The sequence below is a fragment of the Typopeltis vanoorti genome, chromosome 2, assembly GCF_054136105.1.
Source record: "Typopeltis vanoorti isolate ZY-2024b chromosome 2, IOZ_Tvanoo_1.0, whole genome shotgun sequence".
Taxonomy (NCBI): domain Eukaryota; kingdom Metazoa; phylum Arthropoda; class Arachnida; order Uropygi; family Thelyphonidae; genus Typopeltis; species Typopeltis vanoorti.
Genome location: NC_143550.1, coordinates 59645959 through 59667072, shown reverse-complemented (window position 1 = coordinate 59667072; position 21114 = coordinate 59645959). Strand labels below are relative to the sequence as shown.

Here is a 21114-nt window from a genome sequence, read left to right as displayed (position 1 = left end):
GTATATGGTGTTGTTAACCTTGAAGAAATTAGATTGAAGGCAATGACTAAATGGTCAGTAATTAATAAATAAGTTTGTATTTGAATTATATAAACGACCAAATATGTTTAGTTTAAACAAGTTATAGCATCATTTATGAAACATTGAGCCATATTTAGCTTATATACCATAGACATAATTTTATTTTGCTTGATTCTGTCAATACAAATTGTATGATTGAAAAACAAAATTGAGATAGTTTTACAAATTTTATCAGTTATCCAAATCACCCAATTTCACTAACTTTTCTCTCACCACTTCCAAATTATAACTATCTGTTCAAATTGTTTGGCAGAATTTTCATTGTCTCTTAAATGTGTCAGTCTTAGTGGCTTGTTCGTGGCCTGTACTATGATAATGTGGCTAATCCTATCTGCATAGTCTTCTGTTCTGTCTGTCTGTCTGTTGCATATGCTCTTTGGTTATATGTCTGCTTGTCTTTGTGGGATGAAAAAACTCAAGTTTCGAGAAGGGAAAAATTACTATCACTGTATAAAGGTAGTATAACTAACTCATCTTCAATCAAAAAGACCTTATAAAGGATTTTTTTTTTGAAAATGACAAGACCTTTATATCGTAGATGAGAATCAAATTCAGGTCATTGTTTATCTTTCAAAATTTGTCACTCAACATGGTCTTACCCGATATTGAATAATGTGAACATATGCTAGTATAAATTCTAAATGCCATTGTTTAATTAAGTTACTTCCATCCAGAACATAGTTATTGTTAGTATAATTTTGAAACATTTGATATCTGCAAATAGTATGAAACAAAAGTTCACTGGCTGGACAATTTCTTATAAGGATTCCAAATATCAAATTTCAGTGAAATCCATCCAACACAGGCAGAAAACAACAACAACAAAAAAAAATATGCATGTATATTTGGATTTTGATTCTTCTTCATCTCATCCATCTGGTGACGGGTTGAGTCCCCATTGAACAATCTGTCTCCAAATGGTTCTATTTCTAGTCTTCTCGAACATAGTAGTGAAGCTGGAGAATTCACCTCTTTAAGTATCTGAGCCAACTTTTCCTCAGTCTTCTGGGTGGATGCTGTTTTCCTATTCTTCCATTTAGCATGATGTTTGGAAGTTTGTGAGGAGGCATTCTCTGGACATGGCTGAACCATCATAGCTGTTGTTGAAGAATAATATCTGTGAGATTGTCCCGGTAGTTGAGATCCTGTTTTACTTGTTCTGTGGTTTTATGTTTAGTCTAGTGTGTTTTATTTTTCTTAGGCACTTCCCTCTCGAATGCACTTAATTGAGTAGTTCCTTCTTAGTGAGTCACCATGACTCATTTCCTTATGTTGCTGATCATGGCTTTGAATAGTTTGGTTTTAAGATGTTTCGAGAGTTTGTTATTGTTACATATTTTGTTTAATTTATTCATGTTTGACCATCCAATGTTAATTCTGTGTTTTACTGTTTCATTGCTGTCCAGATTGTGTGTAATGGTGCTTCCTAAGTAGACAAAGGATTTTACTTGTTCTAGGGTTTGGTTCTCCAAGGTTATTGAGATGTTTTCAACTTCTCTTCTTATTTTCATTATTTCGGTCTTTCTGCTGTTGATCCTCATTGCAAAGTTTTTACATGCTTCATTTAAAAAATTGGTGGTTTTTTTCTAATTGCGGCTTGGATACTGTCAGGATTACTGTATCATTTGCATATTTGATGTGGTTGATATTTCTTCCATTTATACTTATCCTTGGTTCATTGGAGATTTCTTTGCACATTTCCTCTAGGAAATGTGCAAAGAAATCTCCAAATGTGAATAAGTGCGGTGAAAATGGATAGCCCTGCATAACTCCTTTTTCTAACTTAAATTCTTATGTTTTTATATTATTAAATTTGAACAGAGCTTTTTTGTCTTTGTAAAAGTTTGAAATGAAGGTCAGCAGTTTGGAGTCTATTGATTTAGAGTTTAAGATATTGATCAATTTGTCTCTGTGTATGGAATTGAAGGCTTGTTTAAAGTCAATGAAACTGCAGTACAGTGGTAGAATGTGTTCCCAGCATATTTCTGCTATAGTATTAAGTATGAAGATTTGATCAATTGTGGATTTTGTGGGTCTGAAACCAGCTTGTTCCTCCTTGACAATTTCTTCCCTTAATTCATGCATGTGGTTTTGTATAATATAAATGAATATCTTGATATTCATTTATATTATACAAATATAAATGAATACCCAAATAAATATAAATGAATACCCATGATTTAAAAAGATGATAGGGTGATAATTTTTACTTTTGTTTATCACCCTTTTTATGGATAGGTATTATGATCCCAATTTCCCAGTCCTTAGATATTTCTCCTGAGAATAAAATTTGGTTAAAAAGATTCAATAAATATTTTATGGTTCCCTGGCTTTTGTGTTTCCAGAGTTCAGTAAGAATTTGAACAATTCCAGGAGATTTGGATGTTTTTATTCAGTTTATTGCTTTAAGTAGCTCATCTTTTAGGATAGCAGGTGCTCTTTCTTTCTCTTTGCTGTTTGATGAATCCCACGTTTGGTTTCTTTGGAATAGTGTTTGGTAGTATTTTTTTCATATTCTTTGGTTAGACCTTTTATTTTGTAAACAGTTTTAGTGTCATGCTTTTTTGCTTCCTCACATAGTTTTACTTTTTCTTCTAATCAAGATTCCTTTGCTGCGTTACACATTATATCAATTTTATTTTTTAGCCTTTTATCATGTTGTCTAATTTCTTCGGCCCCTGAAATCTTAAAACTTCTAGGAGTTTTAAGATTTCAGGGGCAATCTAATTGTTCTGTGTTTTGATTAGTATTTTAATAATATTATAATATTTTGTAATATTTTGATTAGTACACATAAAAATTAAGTGAATCCTACAGTTATAAAGTCGAAAAGAACAGTAAATAAATTTATGTGGAAGAAGAGAGAAATTAGGCAAAACACCAAGTTGACAGTGTATAAGTGTTCAAACTACTTATAACTTATGGGTCTGAGAGTTGGTTGAAAAATAAAAATATGAAAGCTTGAAGAAAATTAACGAGTGAAGAGAGTGAATGGCATCACGCGTAGAATCATATTCAAGAATTCAATATTCATTAATATTCAAGGATGGGCATGTAGAGCTAATCTAAGATGGTGTGGTGACTAATACAGAATGAGAGAAAGAATAGCAAAGCAAGCATTTGAAGCCCTGGAAGATTGAGATTTAGGTGTGTTTTTATCTGAGACTGCCAAGGAATCAAGGACTCTAAATCACCCAAACCCAAACTAGATGCACTCACTACCCCTAAAGGCAAACTATTTCACTCACTCACTGCTCTCTGGGAGAAATATAAATTATATTTTAAAATATGCCTTTCTTTTGACTGATATGAATTTGACTAATACACACTATTGGTTTTTTTTTTTTTTTTTTTTTAAACACTAATCTAACTAACATGAATATTTTTCAACTGATATAGACCACCCACCCACCCACCCACCCACCCACTCACCTCTATTTAAATAATTAGATTCATTATTCAGATGGAACCAAGAACTTATATAATTCTTTATTAAAGCAACATTTTCTGCAAATATATAAACCTGAGACATACCCTAATAAAAATATCCCAGAATGCTCATGTCATTCTTCTCATAATCATGAGAAGATTGACATGAGCATTCTGTTATATTATATATATATATATATATATATATATATATATATATATACACACACACACACACATACATACATACAGCAATCCCCCGATTAATGCGCCTCTAATTAGTGCATTTTTGATTAGTGCGTCATTTTTTTTTTGATACCCAAATTCGATTAGTGCGCCTCTAAAATTCGATTAGTGCTCCTATATACATCTTAAAAATAAATGCTACAGATTTTAAAAATTTTCTATCTATACATTTTTATGGCTAACTATTTTAAAAAATCACTCACCACGATGAAATAAATTAGTTAACAATTTGAAGCATTGTACAAAGTTATTTTTTAATGGCATACTACATTATTTCCATGTACACTATGTTCCAAATTTATCGCCAAAATTTATGTCATCTGCTTTGCATAGCATTTTGCTGATCATATCTCATGCAATTGTTTTCCTTACTTTTTAATTTTAAATTATTTTCCTAACCTTTAATCACGAGTAAAAGAATTAGAGAGCAAAACATAGAAGTGTGAAAATGATTCGAACAGTAATCTGATTGGAAGAAAAACTTGAAATAATAAAGAAAATGAACAAGGCGAGTCCAGAGCAAAGATAGGACAAGAACAGAAAAATGGGTGAATCAACTGCTGAATACAAAGAGAACAGTAAGGCTGCTTCAAGTTCATCATGCATGCACTTGAAATCAAATTATTATAATGATTGAATTAGAGAGACTTCTTTTTACATGGATTGAAGATTGTAACCAAAAACGGATCCTGCTAAACACTGGCCTTATTAAATCAAAAGCATTGTCTCTTTGTAACCTAGGAAGAAAGGGCTATCAATGATGAAAAAGAAAAAGAATTCCATGCTAGTGCTGGGTGATTTGAGAGTTTCAAAAAGAGAAATAGCCTACATAATGTTCTAATCACAGGTGAATATTCTAATGTTCTAATCACAGGAGATATCCAGAGATTTTGAAGAAAATTGGCCTTTTTTTGGAAGCGAATACCTTCCAAGACTTTTCTAGTCAAATCAGAGAAATCTCAGCCTGGTTATAAAGTATCAAAGTCGAATGAAATTACTGCTAGCAATATGCCAGCCATTTGGAAGCACATTCTTCCACATTGTGCAAATGATTTTAGAGGCTTTTCAAATGAATCTAAATTAATTAAATCTCATTCTGAGAAGTTGAGTGATTCCAACCTGCTAAATTTAGATGCACAGTGGGAAGATCCTGAAGGATATGAAGAAAGATTAATCACTGACAAGCACAAAGAGGTTTCACAGAAACAATTTCAAAATGGTTTTCGTACAATTGAAGTTTTTAATTGTACGAACCTGGTGAAGAGAGAACCAGTAAAATTTGCAGAAGAGGCAATAGGGCCATACCGTCAGTTGTATGAAAAAAAGAAACAGAATGCCTGCCAAACTATTAGCTCAAATCTTTGTTAAGAAGCAGAATAATAAATTTATATTCTGAATATGTTTTATTGTCTTTCAGCTTCATGATTTTCCTTTAACTAGGCCCTGAGACATACCCTAATTCTTTTATAAAAAAAATTATGGTTCAGAAAAGAAATCTGAGGAACGAGTTATATATTTAACCATAGGTTATTGTATTCGATTAGTGCGTTTTTGATTAATGCACCTGTTTTAAAGAACACATTATGCACATTAATCAAGGTATTGCTGTATATATATATATATATATATATATATATATATATATATATATATATATATATATATATATATATATATATATATATATATATATATATATATATATAAATTAACTATTCATTTTGGTGACAGTATTTAGTAAGACTAAATACTCAAAGTAGTTTTCAAAATATATGGCCTAAACAGGTAGAAAGGCTTATGTGTTGGCAGTTCATGTTTAGTTTATTATTATTATTATTATTTGACACCTCCAGGGAGTCCAAGACTCATAGGGGAGGGAACGTACTCTACAACTCTATCTTCACCACTCAACCTCATCTATCTGTCATCCATACCAACGCCATCTACTGTCCACCACCACCACACTTGGCCAACCTAGTGCCTGCCTGGTTGGCTGAGTATTTAACAGTTTTAATTCACAACACAAGAATAATAAGAAAATAATTATTATTTATATAATTATCACCATCATCCAATTCAACAATATGGCCTCCTAAAAACTAAGTCACAGAGCAGAGCTATCTGTGATGATGATAATCTTAATCTTTGAACTCACTTACCTGCAACACACTTCTTTATAGCCAATGGCTGCAATCCACCAAAAATAGAAAAAATACTAAATGCCCCCTTGAAATCTCCTTCATTGCCTAATATATGAGACCTAGCAAAACTGCTACCATCCTATACATTCAGGGCAGCACATTGGAAAAGATATCCAGAGTGCTTAATAAATATTAGCTCTTCACCACATATAAACCATACATCAAATTGGCAACTGTATCTGTTCACCTCAGAACAAACTCTCTCCTTTAACACATCCAGGAGTCTATGAAGTGCTCTGTACTTGTGACCTGGCTTGCTATGTTCTTGTGATGTCAAAAGTTCTTCCACAGGAAGAACTTTTGACATCTGCGTTGGAGAACATAAAAAATACATACGGCACCATTGTTACGGCAAGTAAGGACAGCAGACCATATCTTAGATACCCCTTCATATAGGATCAAATCGGAAAAAAAAAAAAAAGTGCTACACAGAAGTCATTACACTTAGAGACTATTTTCGGAATCAGCAGCAGCTTTAAAACATTCCCCAATCCTCACTAAGTATGGCTGTATCAATTTACCAAAAATCTGGAAGACAGTCATTTTAGGATCAAATTAATACATGTTAATATGTATTAATTTTAGGATCAAATTAATACATGTTAACATTCTCTCTATCCAACAGTAGATGGCATCAATTTGGACTTTATTCCTTATGTTGTCTGTTACAGTTTTTAAACTAGTCCCACTCTTCACATACTGTGACAAACTGTTTTTTTGTGCACTGAAGATGCTGGGTATAATATCGACAAATAAGTTAAATAAATATGATTTTCTTATTATTCTGGTGTTGTAAATTAAAACTGCTAAATAAACTAAACATACATGGCTTTACTTTTGAGTTGTGTGTGTATATATATATATATTAGGGTTACCAAGTAATTTTATAAACTTAGTTATTTTACTCCTAATCCCAAGTAAGCAAACAGTTAAGTTTGCGCCTGAACGTAGTTCAAGTCTAAAGGTGGTGCAACACCAGGGCAACTCATTGTAAAGCTCTGATCACTATTCTTAGTATTTTCCATAATGTAAAGCACATCTCACTAAGAGATGTATACTGCAATACATTATTGGGTGGGATCACTACCCAGACCGGTTTCAACCTTTTTTGAGGTCTCCTCAGTGAGTAGCTAGACCCTAAATACCAAGGTTTTAGTAATACAGAGCCTTATCAACTTTACATATACAAGTTGCTACAAGATGTTTTTATTTTGAATAAGAATCTCTGGAGGAGATATAGATGTAACCTTGTAAGCTACTTACTGAGAAGACCTCAAAAAAGGTTGAAACCGGTCTAGGTAGTGACCCCACCCATAATGTATTGCAGTATACATCTCTTAATGAGATGTGCTTTACATTATGGAAAATATACTAAGAATAGTGATCAGAGCTTTACTCACCTTTACAATGAGTTGCCCTGGTGTTGCACCACCTTTAGACTTGAACTACGTTCAGGTGCAAACTTAACTGTTTGCTTACTTGGGATTAGGAGTAAAATAACCAAGTTTATAAAATTACTTGGTAACCCTAATATACATTACCCAAGGTAAAAAAACTTATTTACACACATATATATATGTGTGTGTGTAATTATATATTTTTTCCCTAACTCTTGGAAAAAAGCACTGGTTATCCCAATCTATAAAAAAGGAAATAAAGACAATTGCAATAATTATAGGGGAATTAGCCTGCTGAATACAAGATATAAAATATATGCAGGAATATTAAAAGAGAAACTAAACAGCATTGTAGAAAACAAATTACTAGAAGAACAAAATGGTTTCCGAAAAGGCCGATCCTGCATAGATCCAATTTTTACTTTAACATTATTAATAGAAAAGAGAAGAGAATTTCAAAAAGAAACACATGTGGCCTTTATTGATTATGAAAAAGCCTTTGACAAAATTAGTAGACAAAAATTGTGTAAAATATTAACCGATTTAAACATACCAAACCAACTTTTACAATATATTCAAGAAATATATACAGGAAATAAAATAGCAGTTAAATATGAACACACCTCAGAATGGAAAGATATATCAAGAGGAGTACGACAAGGATGTACCCTCTCACCTCTGCTTTTCAATATATATATAAATGAAATATTAACAATCTGGAAACAGCATAACCCATTTGGTATACAAATGACCCTGCAAATGAAGATAGATACACTACTATTTGCAGATGATCAAATAGTATTAGCTACATCAGAAGATGACTTACAAAGATCATTAAAATCATTAAATGATATCTCAAAGCAATATAATATGACAATATCCAAAGAAAAAACAAAAATAATGGCATTCAAAGGAGAAAACCCAATAAGAAGTGAAATAGTGATAGATAATAAAATACTAGAACAAGTAAACGCTTTCAGATACTTGGGATGTGATCTATCATACGAAGAAGAAAAAGACATAGACACTAAAATATCAAACTTTGTCAAAGTAAATGGCATAATAAATAATATATTTAAGCCATCCCTGGTACAAAAACACACTAGAATCAGACTATATAATGTCTTGTCAAAACCAACTCTACTATACGGAAGCAAAACATGGACCATGAAAAGGAAAGATGAAAAACGAATTCAAACAGCAGAAATGAAGTTCCTCAGAAAAACAGCTGGATATACCAAGTGGGACCACAAAACAAATGAAGAAATCTTACAATCCCTGAAAATAAAACCAATTAAAGACAGTATAAACAAAAATGGCTAGAACATTTAAATCAAATGGACAACAGCAGACTACCAAAAATATTACACAGATACAAAATAAGTGGAAAAAGAAGAATCGGAAGACCAAGAAAGAGATGGCATGAGACCGGAACAGGCCACATGGCCTAAATTTCCATGTTAGGAAGAAGAAGAAGAAGATATATATATATATATATATATATATATATATATATATATATATATATATATATATATATATATATACCATATTTTTTGATAGATAATGTGCACCTAATGTATAATGCGCACCCCCAACATTTTCATCACTCCTTTTGCTATATAGATAACGTGCATGCACCAACTAGCAGTAGAGTTAGGAAGTACAGACAGAGAACGGGGAAATCTTTAAAAACACGTGTGTTACTAGTAGCAGTTGTCGACATAGAAGACAGAAGTACTTCTTGAAGAAAATCCTATACAGTGCAGTTCAAGCTTGAAGCGGTAAAAGTAGCAAAGGAAATAGGGAATCGTGAAGCTGGTATATTGTTTAGTGTTGGAGAAAGTAGTGTTCGTGAATGCTGAAAGGCTGAAACAGTCCTGAAATGTTTACATATGAGGAAACGTGCTATGAGGTTTTAGAAGGTGCTTGTGGCCAAGCATAGAAAAAAAAAACTGTTTGATTGGGTTGTTAGTAAAAGAGCTAAAGGTATGAGAATATCTACTGTCCATGTGTTGCAGGAATAAAAAAGAATTGCACAAAATGATAATATAAAGGATTTCAAGGCCTACATCTTGGGTTTTTGGATTTATAAAGAGAAACAATTTAAGTGTGTGCTCCTCCACTAGTGTTGGACAAAATTTGCCAAGCGACTGGGAAGCGAAAGTAGCTAAATTTTGTTTGTTTCTGAGAGAAAACTTGTGTGGGGTTGATGCTTGTCACTCTGGGAATATGGATGAGGTTCCCGTAAGTTTTGACATGCCTAGTTCTAGGACTGGAATCTGAAGGGAGCAAAAGAAGTTTCAGTTGCTACAACAGGGCACGAAAGGTCTAACTTTACTGTGGTTCTCTGCGTAACTGCAGATGGTTCCAAACTGCCACCGATGGCGATTTTTCAAAAGAAAGACTGTTCCAAAAGGTTGTGATTCCAAATATATTATTGTTACTGCTGATGATAAAGGTTGGATAAATTCCGAGGCTATGAAATTTTGGTTGGAGAATGTGTGGCGTAAGAGAAAAATGGCATTTTTCAACCCAAAAGCTTTGTTAGTGTTGGATTCGTGTAGGGCACACACACACACACACAACAGCAGAAGTTAAAACTATTGTAAGTATTCCAAATTGGCCATCATTCCAGGTGGTTTAACAAAAAAAATTTCAACCCCTTGATCTGTACAGTAAATTAGCCATTCAAAGACAATTTGCGGGCTAAGTTGGAAGACTGGATGATGAATGGCATCCATGAATATAATAAAACATGGCAGATGAAAAGAATGTCATATAAAGATATATTGTAGAAAGTTGGGCTGCTGTAAGTGAAAACTGTGTTAGAAATGGTTTCATTAAATCACAAGGGAATGCAATGGTGTCTGGCGACAATGATTATGAAGCTGAAGAAATACCAAACGAAATTTTTAATGCAATTGATTCTTTCAATATTGAGTCTGATGAAGCATTTTTTGGATTTGAATAGTGTAATGTTCAATAAATATTAAGTAATACTTCTACTTTAGTTTTGTTATTACATTTGATTTACCTCTCATATCTTTCAAATGTATACTGTGCATGTTAATTTTTCACGAATTTAGACTTTTTTTGTATAGATAACGTATAGTTAGCTATACAAAAATTCTAGTATAGTTATCTATTGAAAAATACATCTGTACATCTGTTTAAAGGGCTCAAAGGTGTCGGTATTTGTGACTGCACACACCCAGGTTATTAATGCAAATGTGATGCAATGTTTATGCATTGAAAAGTATCCTCTTCATGAAGCATTAGTGCACCACACACCTAAGCACATCCTAAATATGCACCCCTGATATTTTAGGGGTGCATATTTAGGGTGTGCTTAGGTGTGGTGCACACCCATGGAATAGAGATATCAGCAATATTAAATTTTTGCATTTATTCTTGTTAAAGACTCCACTAATTGTTTTTTGGCTTCACGTGATTCCTAAATTAAACACAATATACTAATGCTTCATGCAGAGGATACTTTTCAATGCAAAAACATTGCATCACATTTGCATTAATAACCTGGATGTGTGCAGTCACAAATACCAACACCTTTGAACCCTTTAAACAGATGTACAGATGGCATAGCAGGTCAAATTCTTAGCATTTCTGTGGTTTTAAAACCACCCAAAAGGCGAGGTAGGGTGTGCGCTGAGACAATAGCACCCAGAAATCAGTGGCTGTGATTAGTTATTGTGTCAACCAATCCAATTGAACGTTGTCATTTTTCATGAGTTTCTGTTTTTGTTTTCTGAGTTGCATCTGTTTTTCACATGTGAACTGTGAACTGACATATTGAGGACACCAATACAGACAAGTTTTTAATATATTTCTATAAATAATTTATAACTTTTTTGCCCATATTTACAATGGGAAATGGTGTTGACAATCTACTGAATGTCCCATTTTCTGCCAGAGCTTTTCGGATCATATAATTGTAATTGAAGGAGGTAACCCTCATCCTCCTCTTCTAAATTTACTATTATATTTACACCTTTGAGTAATTCAAATATACCAACAAAATATATCATTTTCCTTCATTATTGTTTTCTGATATATCTTAAAACACAAACACATTGTCTCTCACTCTATGCAGATTTAGTTACAATTAATCGATAATGTATTCAATGTTATCCTACAATTAATTCTGTTGGACCAATTAAGATGAGTGCTGATGCACTATGCACTCTTAAAACGTTCATACATTGATAAAAATGCAATCATACAGTCAAACTCGTGTGAATTTTGTAGCACGGGTTCCATAAGCCACACGACATCACACCCAACTGAAATGGGCACATGATGCCACTGATATATATAGGTGATCTTTTTCACCATGTATATATATATATATATATATATATATATATACATATTGAAAAAGATCAGTCATTTTTTTTCTTGGTGTTGAAAAGTGTTACTGGGGGCCATTCTTAGCTTCTTGCTATGGAAGTGTTAAACTGAGAGTATAGAAGGAAATTAAATATTAAAGAAAGGGGATTGTTGGATACAGAAAAATTCAATAATTGTGGGCCACACATGTTATCATATGTCATGTCTTCATGAATAAAGCAAGAAAAGAAAAAAGAAGGAGGTAAAAAAATCTTTTATTACTAACCGTAGTTTGATTCACTTGAGATGAGATAATTTTGTAATATCATTTAAAGCTGAAATAAATAAATAATATACTTGCAGGACATAAAAAAAGCAAAAAAAAGACATCTGCTTTGATTATTAACCTCAGTCTTAATGACATCACTCGAGCTCAAATCATAATACCATTTAAAGCTAAATATACAGTATATGCTTGTTAACTCTCTCTTTATCCAACAATAGATGGCACCAGTTAGGACTTAGTTTCTTGTGTTATCCATTGCAATTATGTATGTACGCACAGGGCCACATTTACCATTAGACGCATGAGGTGCAAGCTGGGGCTCACTCTCTATGAATAAAACAACATTTTAAAACCTTACTCCTCAAAAAGAACAATAAAAAAACAGTGTAGTTATAGTTGCAAAATAAAATACTTATTTTTAAATATTAAATTCATAATATAAAAACTAGAGGCTGCTGAAAAATTTGTGAGACCTCCCGCTTCCATTTGAAATACATTGTTCTTTCCTTAGAATATAAAACTAACAGGAACTCCTGTTATTCCATAAAATTCATGTATGTAAGCGAACCATTTCTTTACTGGATGTATATACACGTCCAGCAAACGTGAATAATATTCTGTTCACCTGTTGAAAGAACATGGATAAGTAGTGCAGTTTGACTGTCATGTCCATTAGAAGGGGCAATAATCCTTCACTCTGAAAAGAACACTTAACTAGATTACCTGGCATACATAGTACGTACGTTCAGTTGCCTACAGCAAGAAACACAGTTGCTTGCCATTTGCTCGGGTAACACCGGAATTTAAGTTATATCAGACTAAATACTTATTAGTTATATTCAATTTTTGCTGCTTGTTTTTATCGTATAATTATAGTTTTTAATGCCAGCTCAAAATAAGAAATCCTTGCATACTTTCTTTACTTCATATTGTATCACTTTGGAAGATCAATGTCACTATCAAATTTTTTGCTAATTATTTTAATCGCCAATACATTTTAAAATTATCCCAGAACTTGATTGAAGATAATTATTTTTGTCAAACGATTATTTTATAAATTCATGAAAATCCGAATTTAAAAATGAATACAGCCTCCATCTGTTCCAAATTAAGTTTTCTTCTTTATTCATAATCTTAATTCGAAGGTTAGTTCGCAGATTGCACGAAGGTTTGCACTTTTAAATTTTGCTTTATAGAGAATCATACGTAAATCTTGAATCAAATCATGTAATGCGTAATTTTTATAACGTAATCTGTAGGTTTTTGCATTTCAACTTTCTTGGTTTCCCCCTTAATCACTCACTACAAATCAAAATAAACGGCAGTTATGAAGTCAACTGTTATGTACATATTTTCGGCTAATTTCGATATTATGCGGCAGTTTTGTTTTATTCAAAATGTATATAATTACTTTTAATCTTCAACAAGAAGATGGCATATACTCCTTAAACATTTAGAAAAAAATCTTTAACAGTTAAAAGACTAAGTGAAACGAGGTGGTCTGCAAGAGCTGACGCTATATTGGCTTTGAAACATGGATATAAACAAATTAAAGACGCATTACTTGAACGCATTTCTCCTCATGAAAAACCTATTTCTAAATTAGAGTGCTCATTATTGGCTAAACATTTTGACAAACCAGAAACAGCAATTTTAACAGTTGTGTGGGACAAAATTTTACAACAAATACATGCTACTAGTAAATCTCTACAAGATCCTGATATGGATTTTTTAGCTAATAATTTGTTACAGTCTTTTGTTGGTTTTATTTTAGATATAAGAAATAGTTTTGGTGCTGTAAATGAAGAAGCGAATTTATTAACAGATGAGACAAAATTTAAAGATGAAAAGGAAAGAGTTAAAAAACGGAAAAAAATGAGTGATGAAGTTTCACACTCTAACAATGAGATTATATTACATGGGAAAGAAAATTTCGCTGTGAACACTTTTAATGTCATTTGCGATAAGCTAATTTTGGAAATTAGTGAAAGAACAAAAAGCTATTTCGACATATTAGATATGTTTGACATTTTTTTGAAGAAAGATATAGATCAAGACAAGTACAAGACTAGTATTAATAAAATTTTACGAACTTATGGGACTGATATTGATCCAGAAAAATTTAATGATGAAGTTAAGCAATTTTTAATAATGATAAAGGAAGAAAATTCTTCAATTAAAAATATGTACAAATTTATAAATGATGGGTTAAGGTCTACTTTTCCAAACGTAGAAACAGTTTTAAAAATATTTTTGACGATGCCTATTTCAAATGCAAGTTTTGAATGCTCATTTTCAGTGTTGAAACGAATAAAAAATTATTTAAGAAGCAACTTCGACCAAAATAAAACAAGTGACCTGTCATTATTATGCATTGAATCGAATGTAATGGACTCAATTAATTATGATGACATTATAAAATATTTGCTAAAACCAAAGCCAGAAAAAAAAACTTTTAGTTATTAATTTTTTTATTTAAATTTGAACTGATTTATTTTTATACTTTTTTTAAAATGCAAATACATGTATATGAATGTTGTATTGTGTTATTAAAATGAGTTATTATGGAAATGTTGACTTTTATTTTCAATAAACTAAAAAAATGCTTATTCTTGAGGCCTAATAATGATGTTGCGTCTAGGGCCTCCGAAAGTGTAAATGCGGCCCTGCGCACGCACGCGCGCGCACACACATACATGCGCACACACACACACACACACACAAATCAACTAATCTGTATGTGTACATGCAAAACCGCATATGATGTACTTTTGCTGAGTTTTTTTCCTGTTTTGAAACTCTCCTTCCTCCTATTTTTCTGCTTTCTTCTTCACTTCCATAGCTTTTCTACTATTAATTTAATATACTTTTAATTAGTTTTTTTACTATAAAACTTAAATAAGTTCTTTAGAAATGAAATTTTGAAGCTGTATTTATTATTCATATTATTTAATTTATAATTCATGAGCACTTTTGTTTTGAATGCATATATTTAAAGCACTTCTTGTGCAGCCTCTTGAGTCCAAGTTCTGGTTCAGCCAAATAGTTGGAATTATTGTGGTTATGTCACATCCCAGAATAGCAAAGTTGCCTATTATGGAAAACCTCTGTTTTAACTGTTCATTGCAAATCAAAATTAGATAAACCCAGCAAATTAGGTAAACATTAGAAAATCTGTATAGCCTTTTAAAATGATTTGCAGGTGACAGTCGGAAAAAGCAGTGCTAGTAGGTTCTTTATGTTCGCATTACAAATGTTATTTAAATGCACATAACAAAGAATATCACAAAAAATGACAGTTAACTTATAATAGCCGGATTAAAAGCAAGGTAAATATGCAAGAACATTTATAAATAAATAAATTAATTAAATAAATTTAATTTATATATATATATTTAAAATAAATTTAAAAAATTATAATTTTTATATTTTTATTAAATATATATAATTTTTTAATTTTATTCAGCAATTAACTGAATTTTTTCAATTCACTTAATTGCTGAATTATGTGTCCTCCAGTATTTGATATTAACCAAAAATTATATTTCAGTTTTTATTAATCTGATAATCATTATTTATTAATAAGTTTATATTACACATTAATTTTGTTTTTATTAATAATAAAGTTAATGTGTAATATAATGGAAAACCTATATAAGCTTATATAAATAAATAAATAAAATTTTATTTATATATATTTAAAATAAATTTAAAAAATTATAATTTTTATATTTTTAATTCAGTTAATTGCTGAATTATGTGTCCTCCAGTATTTGATATTAATCAAAAATTATATTTCAGTTTTTATTAATCTGATAATCATTATTTATTAATAATATATATTACACATTAATTTTGTTTTTATTAATAATAAAGTTTGCTTTTCAATTTCTTTCAGTATTGAATTGTGTTAGACTTTTGATACGACTACTGCCTTATATATTTGAGGAGCCAGACTGGAGAGGATTTTTTTGGTCTAGTCTTCCTGTGCAACCAGGAGATGAGACTGATAGTGAAGTAAATTTCATTGTTATCAAAATTTAATTACTGGACAACTATTAGTTATATAGTGATTGCTCAATTCTCCAACCTTCAGGTAACTGAACCCTCAGTTAACTGGTCCTCAAATTGCCCTGTCATCTGGAACAACACTGTGTTAACTATACATTTGTTAACTATACCCACATTTAAACTGACCAGCTAATTGATTCCCATTGTGACTGGATAATTGGGAGATCACTGTACTTGGATTCATGAAGTTTCCAAAATTTTTTCATTGATGAATAACTATAATTGTGATTAAAATTTTTTTTTATATTATTTTTTTATGCGTATCACCTAAAAAAAACTCGTGCTATATGGACCACACATGGAACTTTCTTCAAGCCACTTCAGGATTCTACTAAGCAGGTTATTGTCACACTAGATAGTGAAATTGAGAAATCCACTTACCTGCCCATAAAACATTCATAAATAACTTTGTCACAGTGAGATTTGAAACCTATTGCCTGTTGATTGGAGAGCAGAAGCACTATTCCCTCAGCAACAATAGAGTGGTAGTTAGTTATGGTTTAAGCAAAGTTTCATAATTATTTTTGGAAATTCAAAGGTTTAATGCTGTTAATCAAAAGGCATAAATTAATGAAACCATATATTTACATAGTACTCACTGAAAAGTATAGAAATTTTACTGGGATTCTAGCAGCTTGCATTTCTGTCATGAATAGTTTTTTAATATTCAGTTCATTTATGAAGAGAGATTTGAAAACACTCTTTTGATATTCTAAAATTATTTATAATTCTTATCATCATAATAATAATCATCAAATATCCAGGAAGTCACTGTTCATTATGGAGGTATGCCCACCCTCCCATCTGACAGCTTTTATCCTTTCCACATATTGTTTTCAGTTCATTCACCATCCCCTATAGCAGCATATCTTGTCTAAATGTGTTTGTTTATTTTATTATTATTATTATTAACACCTGACCTCTGTGGAGTCAGAGACTCGTTGTGAGAGGTACACACTATCGCATACAAAGCTCATCCAACTGTGCCTTAAATTAATTCAATGTGTCCACATTCTCAACACACTCGGGCAATGCATTCCACTCACCGACCACTCTCCATGCAAAGAACCTTCTCCTCACTCCTCTGCTCACACCCGCCTTACATATTTTCCAGTGATGGCTTCTTGTTCTATCCCCCCCTCCCCCCTCCCCCATTGTATGAAAAATCTCTTCCATGTCAACCTGTTAACAGCTCCTGATTAGCTTATATGTCTCAAATGTATCCCCCCCCATCCTCCTATTCACAAGACTTTGCAATTTACATTCTCTCAATCTGTTCTTGTACTCCACATTCCAAAGACCACTGACCACTTTTGTGAATCTTCTCTGGACCCTTTCTAACATATCCTCATCACCATGAAAACTCAGTGACTAAATCTGTGTACAGTAATCCATATGAGGCCTGATCAAGGCATTATACAATGACATCATAATCTCTTTATTTCTGCATGTTGGGATCCTCTGCATCATTACTGTGAAGACGTCACGTCTTCACAACTTGTGCAATGTGGCCTCTGAATTCCAGGTCCTTGTCCACCATCACTCCCAGATTTCTAATATCGTCTACTTCTTTAAAGTTTCTCCATCAAGTGTATATTTTGCATCCAATTGTTGCTTACCAAATTTCAAAACCTTACACTTTGCAACATTGAACTGACAGTTCCACTTCGTGCCCATTTATACAATCTGTTCAAGTCCTCTTTGTAAGGCCTAGCGTCTGCTTGACTCTACATTGCTCTCCCCAATTTTGCATCATCTGCAAACAGCTGGATATCACTAGTTAAACCCAACCCAATATCATTAACATACAAATTGAACAACAATGATCTCAAAACTGACCCCTGCGAACACACCACTAGTGACCTTTCTCTTTCAGGATACCACACCCCCATATACAACTTTCTGATACCTATCTGACAGCCAGTCACTGATCCACCTCAGAAGTCTGTTATCCAGTCCCATCTGTTTCAATTTATTTAAGAGCATGTCATGTGGCAGCCTATCAAAAGCTTTTGCAAAATCTAATTATGCCGCTGAATATGCATCTCCCTTGTCCAAACCACTTGTTATAGTACATAAGTAAGTTAGTAAAACATGATCTCCCTTTAACAAACCCATGCTCACAAGCACAAAGAATATCACTTTTATTAACCCACTTTTGTATCCTATATCTCACCAACTTCTCTAATACCTTAACTACAACTCCAAATATACAGATTGGACTATAACTTGTTGCCTTAGCCTTATCACCACCTTTATGAATATGAACAATTTTACTTTCTTTCCACTCCCTTGGAACCTTGTGCTGTTGTAAGACTCTTATTAAACAGGCATTCCAATGCTCCTGCCAATTCCCTGGAACATTCCCTTATGACACATGGTGATATTGGTGATATATCATCATATCCTATCGCCTTAGTGACATCAATTTCCTCATATACCTGCTGCTCAATCACAATTAAGCCATCCTCTCCTATGTCCTCTACACTTGAGTTCCTCATGATTTCATACTGATGAGGATGAACCACCCTTATATTTGTTACTGAATACCAAACGAAGTTTGGACTAATGTCTTTCACACCATTCCTGCAATGAATCATGCTTCCAAATGTTTCACTCTGATGGTCATGTTTGGATATGGATATTACCCAGGGAATGATTTTGGCAGGACTGCATCATTACATCTGTCAAATTTGGTGGTGCTCTGTAATGTTATGGGGGGGAGGGACTTAGTCCATTGGTGGGTGTGTCCAAAACCATGACATCTGATGGTACCTGGACATTCTGGACAGCTTTATGTGTCTGATGCTGTGGAATAACTTCATTAGTGACCTTGCATGTTTCAGCATGACAATACTCCATGCCATACTGCACTGTGGGTCCAAGCTTGGTTTCCACAAAACAGCAGAGCATATTAAAATAGCTAGCTTCAGATGAGGTTTCAAAGCAGTACAGATATTATATTTTTTTAGCATTCTGACTATTTTTTCTGAGGTGCCCCAGATATAGGGAATACTAATAATGTTACTGTAGTCTGTTTCATGAGACAGATGTGAAGAGAAGGAAAAACTAATTATTTAATCTTCTTAGCATTGTAAACATTGGCTAGTGAGATCAGGTGAATAAAGGAGAGTTCAGCAGAAAGGGAAAAACCCAGGTAAAACAGTGTTTGGAAGCTCTACAGTATTGTGTTATCAAAGCAAGGGTTTTGATAACACAATACTGTTAAGGGGAGTTTATCTATCTATCTACCTGTTTGGGTGTGTTTTCTGTAAACTGAAAAGAAAAGATGCCATTGAGAAGACCGGATTAGAGTATCTAGAAAAGACAGGCTATTATTATTTTCTTTTTCTACTGAACTAGATTCTAGGGTGCTGGCTATTGAAATGGAGGAGGAAGTGGTCTAATGTCTGAGCTATGTGACCAAACATAGCTCGGACATAGGTCTTAGTATTAGGAGTTAAACACTCACAGACCACAGTGACTATCATACCCTGCCTTGTACACATTCAATATTGGAGCACTCGCTACCCACTGTGGCCATGCATTCCACTTGATCACCACCCCCGAAGCAAACAATCTCTTTACTCACATGAACCTTGTATAGTTTCCAGGGATGACCTCTTGTTCTTGCATCACCTATTCTCCTATGCAATAATTCACTTTATCTGTTTGGTAGGGTCCTCTAACCAGCTTATACATTTCAATCATAACACCCCCCCCCCCTATTTGCCAAGCTCTGAAGATCACATTCCCTCCGTCTATCCTCATACTCAATATTCCAGAGTACTGAGACAGTCATAGTTATATCAGTGATATATAATTTAGAGTGTGAAAGGAGATATTCAGTTGTTTACTGATGATGCTAAATAAGGAAGAGCAATGTCAGGTAGTTCTGATGTGTTGTTGTTGTTACAGGAAGGATTTGGGGATTAGTGCTTTGGGCTGCATTCAATGTTTTTAAATGTAAAGTTATGTACTTTGTCCAGAGAAGATGGAATGAGGTTTACCACATTAGAGGAACTTTACTTCTGAAGGTGGAGGAAGTAAGAGATCTGGGCATATTAGTGGGTGGGTAGGAAACTGAAGTTCAGGGGACACATTGTAAGAGTAACCTAAAAAATCGCTACTATAATGCAAAGAATGCTGACATGTTCAGATGAAGAGGTGATAGTTCCACTCTATAAGGAAAGGAAGAGCAATCTATCCTATTCATCTATAAAGCGGATGAATAACAATTGGAATAACTTTGGTCTGTTTAAGCCACCCAACTTTATTATTGTTATTATGTGACACCTCCAGGGAGTCCAAAGACTCATCGAGGGAGAGTGTGCCAACAGCATTGAATGATTGTTCCCCTTCCAACGACTAACCGCGCTCAAACTTGCTTAATTTTTTGTGAGCCATTAGTAGCAGAGGCTCTACCAATCGACCAAACTTTGATTGCCATACCTAGTAATTTTTCAGGTAGTTCTGATGTCAGGTAGTGATTGCCATACCTAGTAATTTTTTTCCCTCTTTTTTATTGAAGTTGTTATCACTGGTTACTACAATGTCAGTAATCCAAACTTGTCAATGTTCAATAATTGCGATGCTAGGACTGTTTGTTCTGAAGACTGAACAGTTTGTATTCTAAAGTCAAAGAGAATTTTTGCTGTTATGATTTCTGATATTGTCTCGATTTTATGCTACTTCCAGTTAGCAGAAGAAGGAAAACCATATTTTTTGCATACATGACAGTGAATTATTTTATCACCTAATCATAGTGGTATTTATAATTACTTTGGGCTATCTTGCTGCAGGCACTGATCAGATGTTCTACAATTTCATTTTTCTGATCACATAATCTACATTACTGTTATTGCTGATGTTCTTAATTTTTGCTTTCATTGCATTAGGTTGTAACACCTGTTCTTGAGCAGCTAGAATGAATTCTTCTGTTTCTTTTTTAATATATCCATGTTGTAGCCATTATTGGCATGTCTTGGTCACATCAGTTTTTTTTCCTTGGTGTCTCACAAAAACTGGGAATAGAAAGGTTTATTTTTCGAGC

General features: G+C 33.0%; 1 protein-coding gene across 1 annotated transcript in view; it reads left to right on the top strand.

Annotated features, from left to right (window-relative positions):
* The window catches only part of LOC150109067 (protein HID1), a 423878-nt gene that overhangs the window by 44703 nt on the left and 358061 nt on the right, over positions 1 to 21114 (top strand). The window contains exon 3 of the mRNA XM_090405286.1: positions 15889 to 16007. Coding sequence (XP_090261412.1) covers positions 15889 to 16007 — 119 coding nt within the window. The remainder of the gene's footprint in view (positions 1 to 15888; positions 16008 to 21114) is intronic.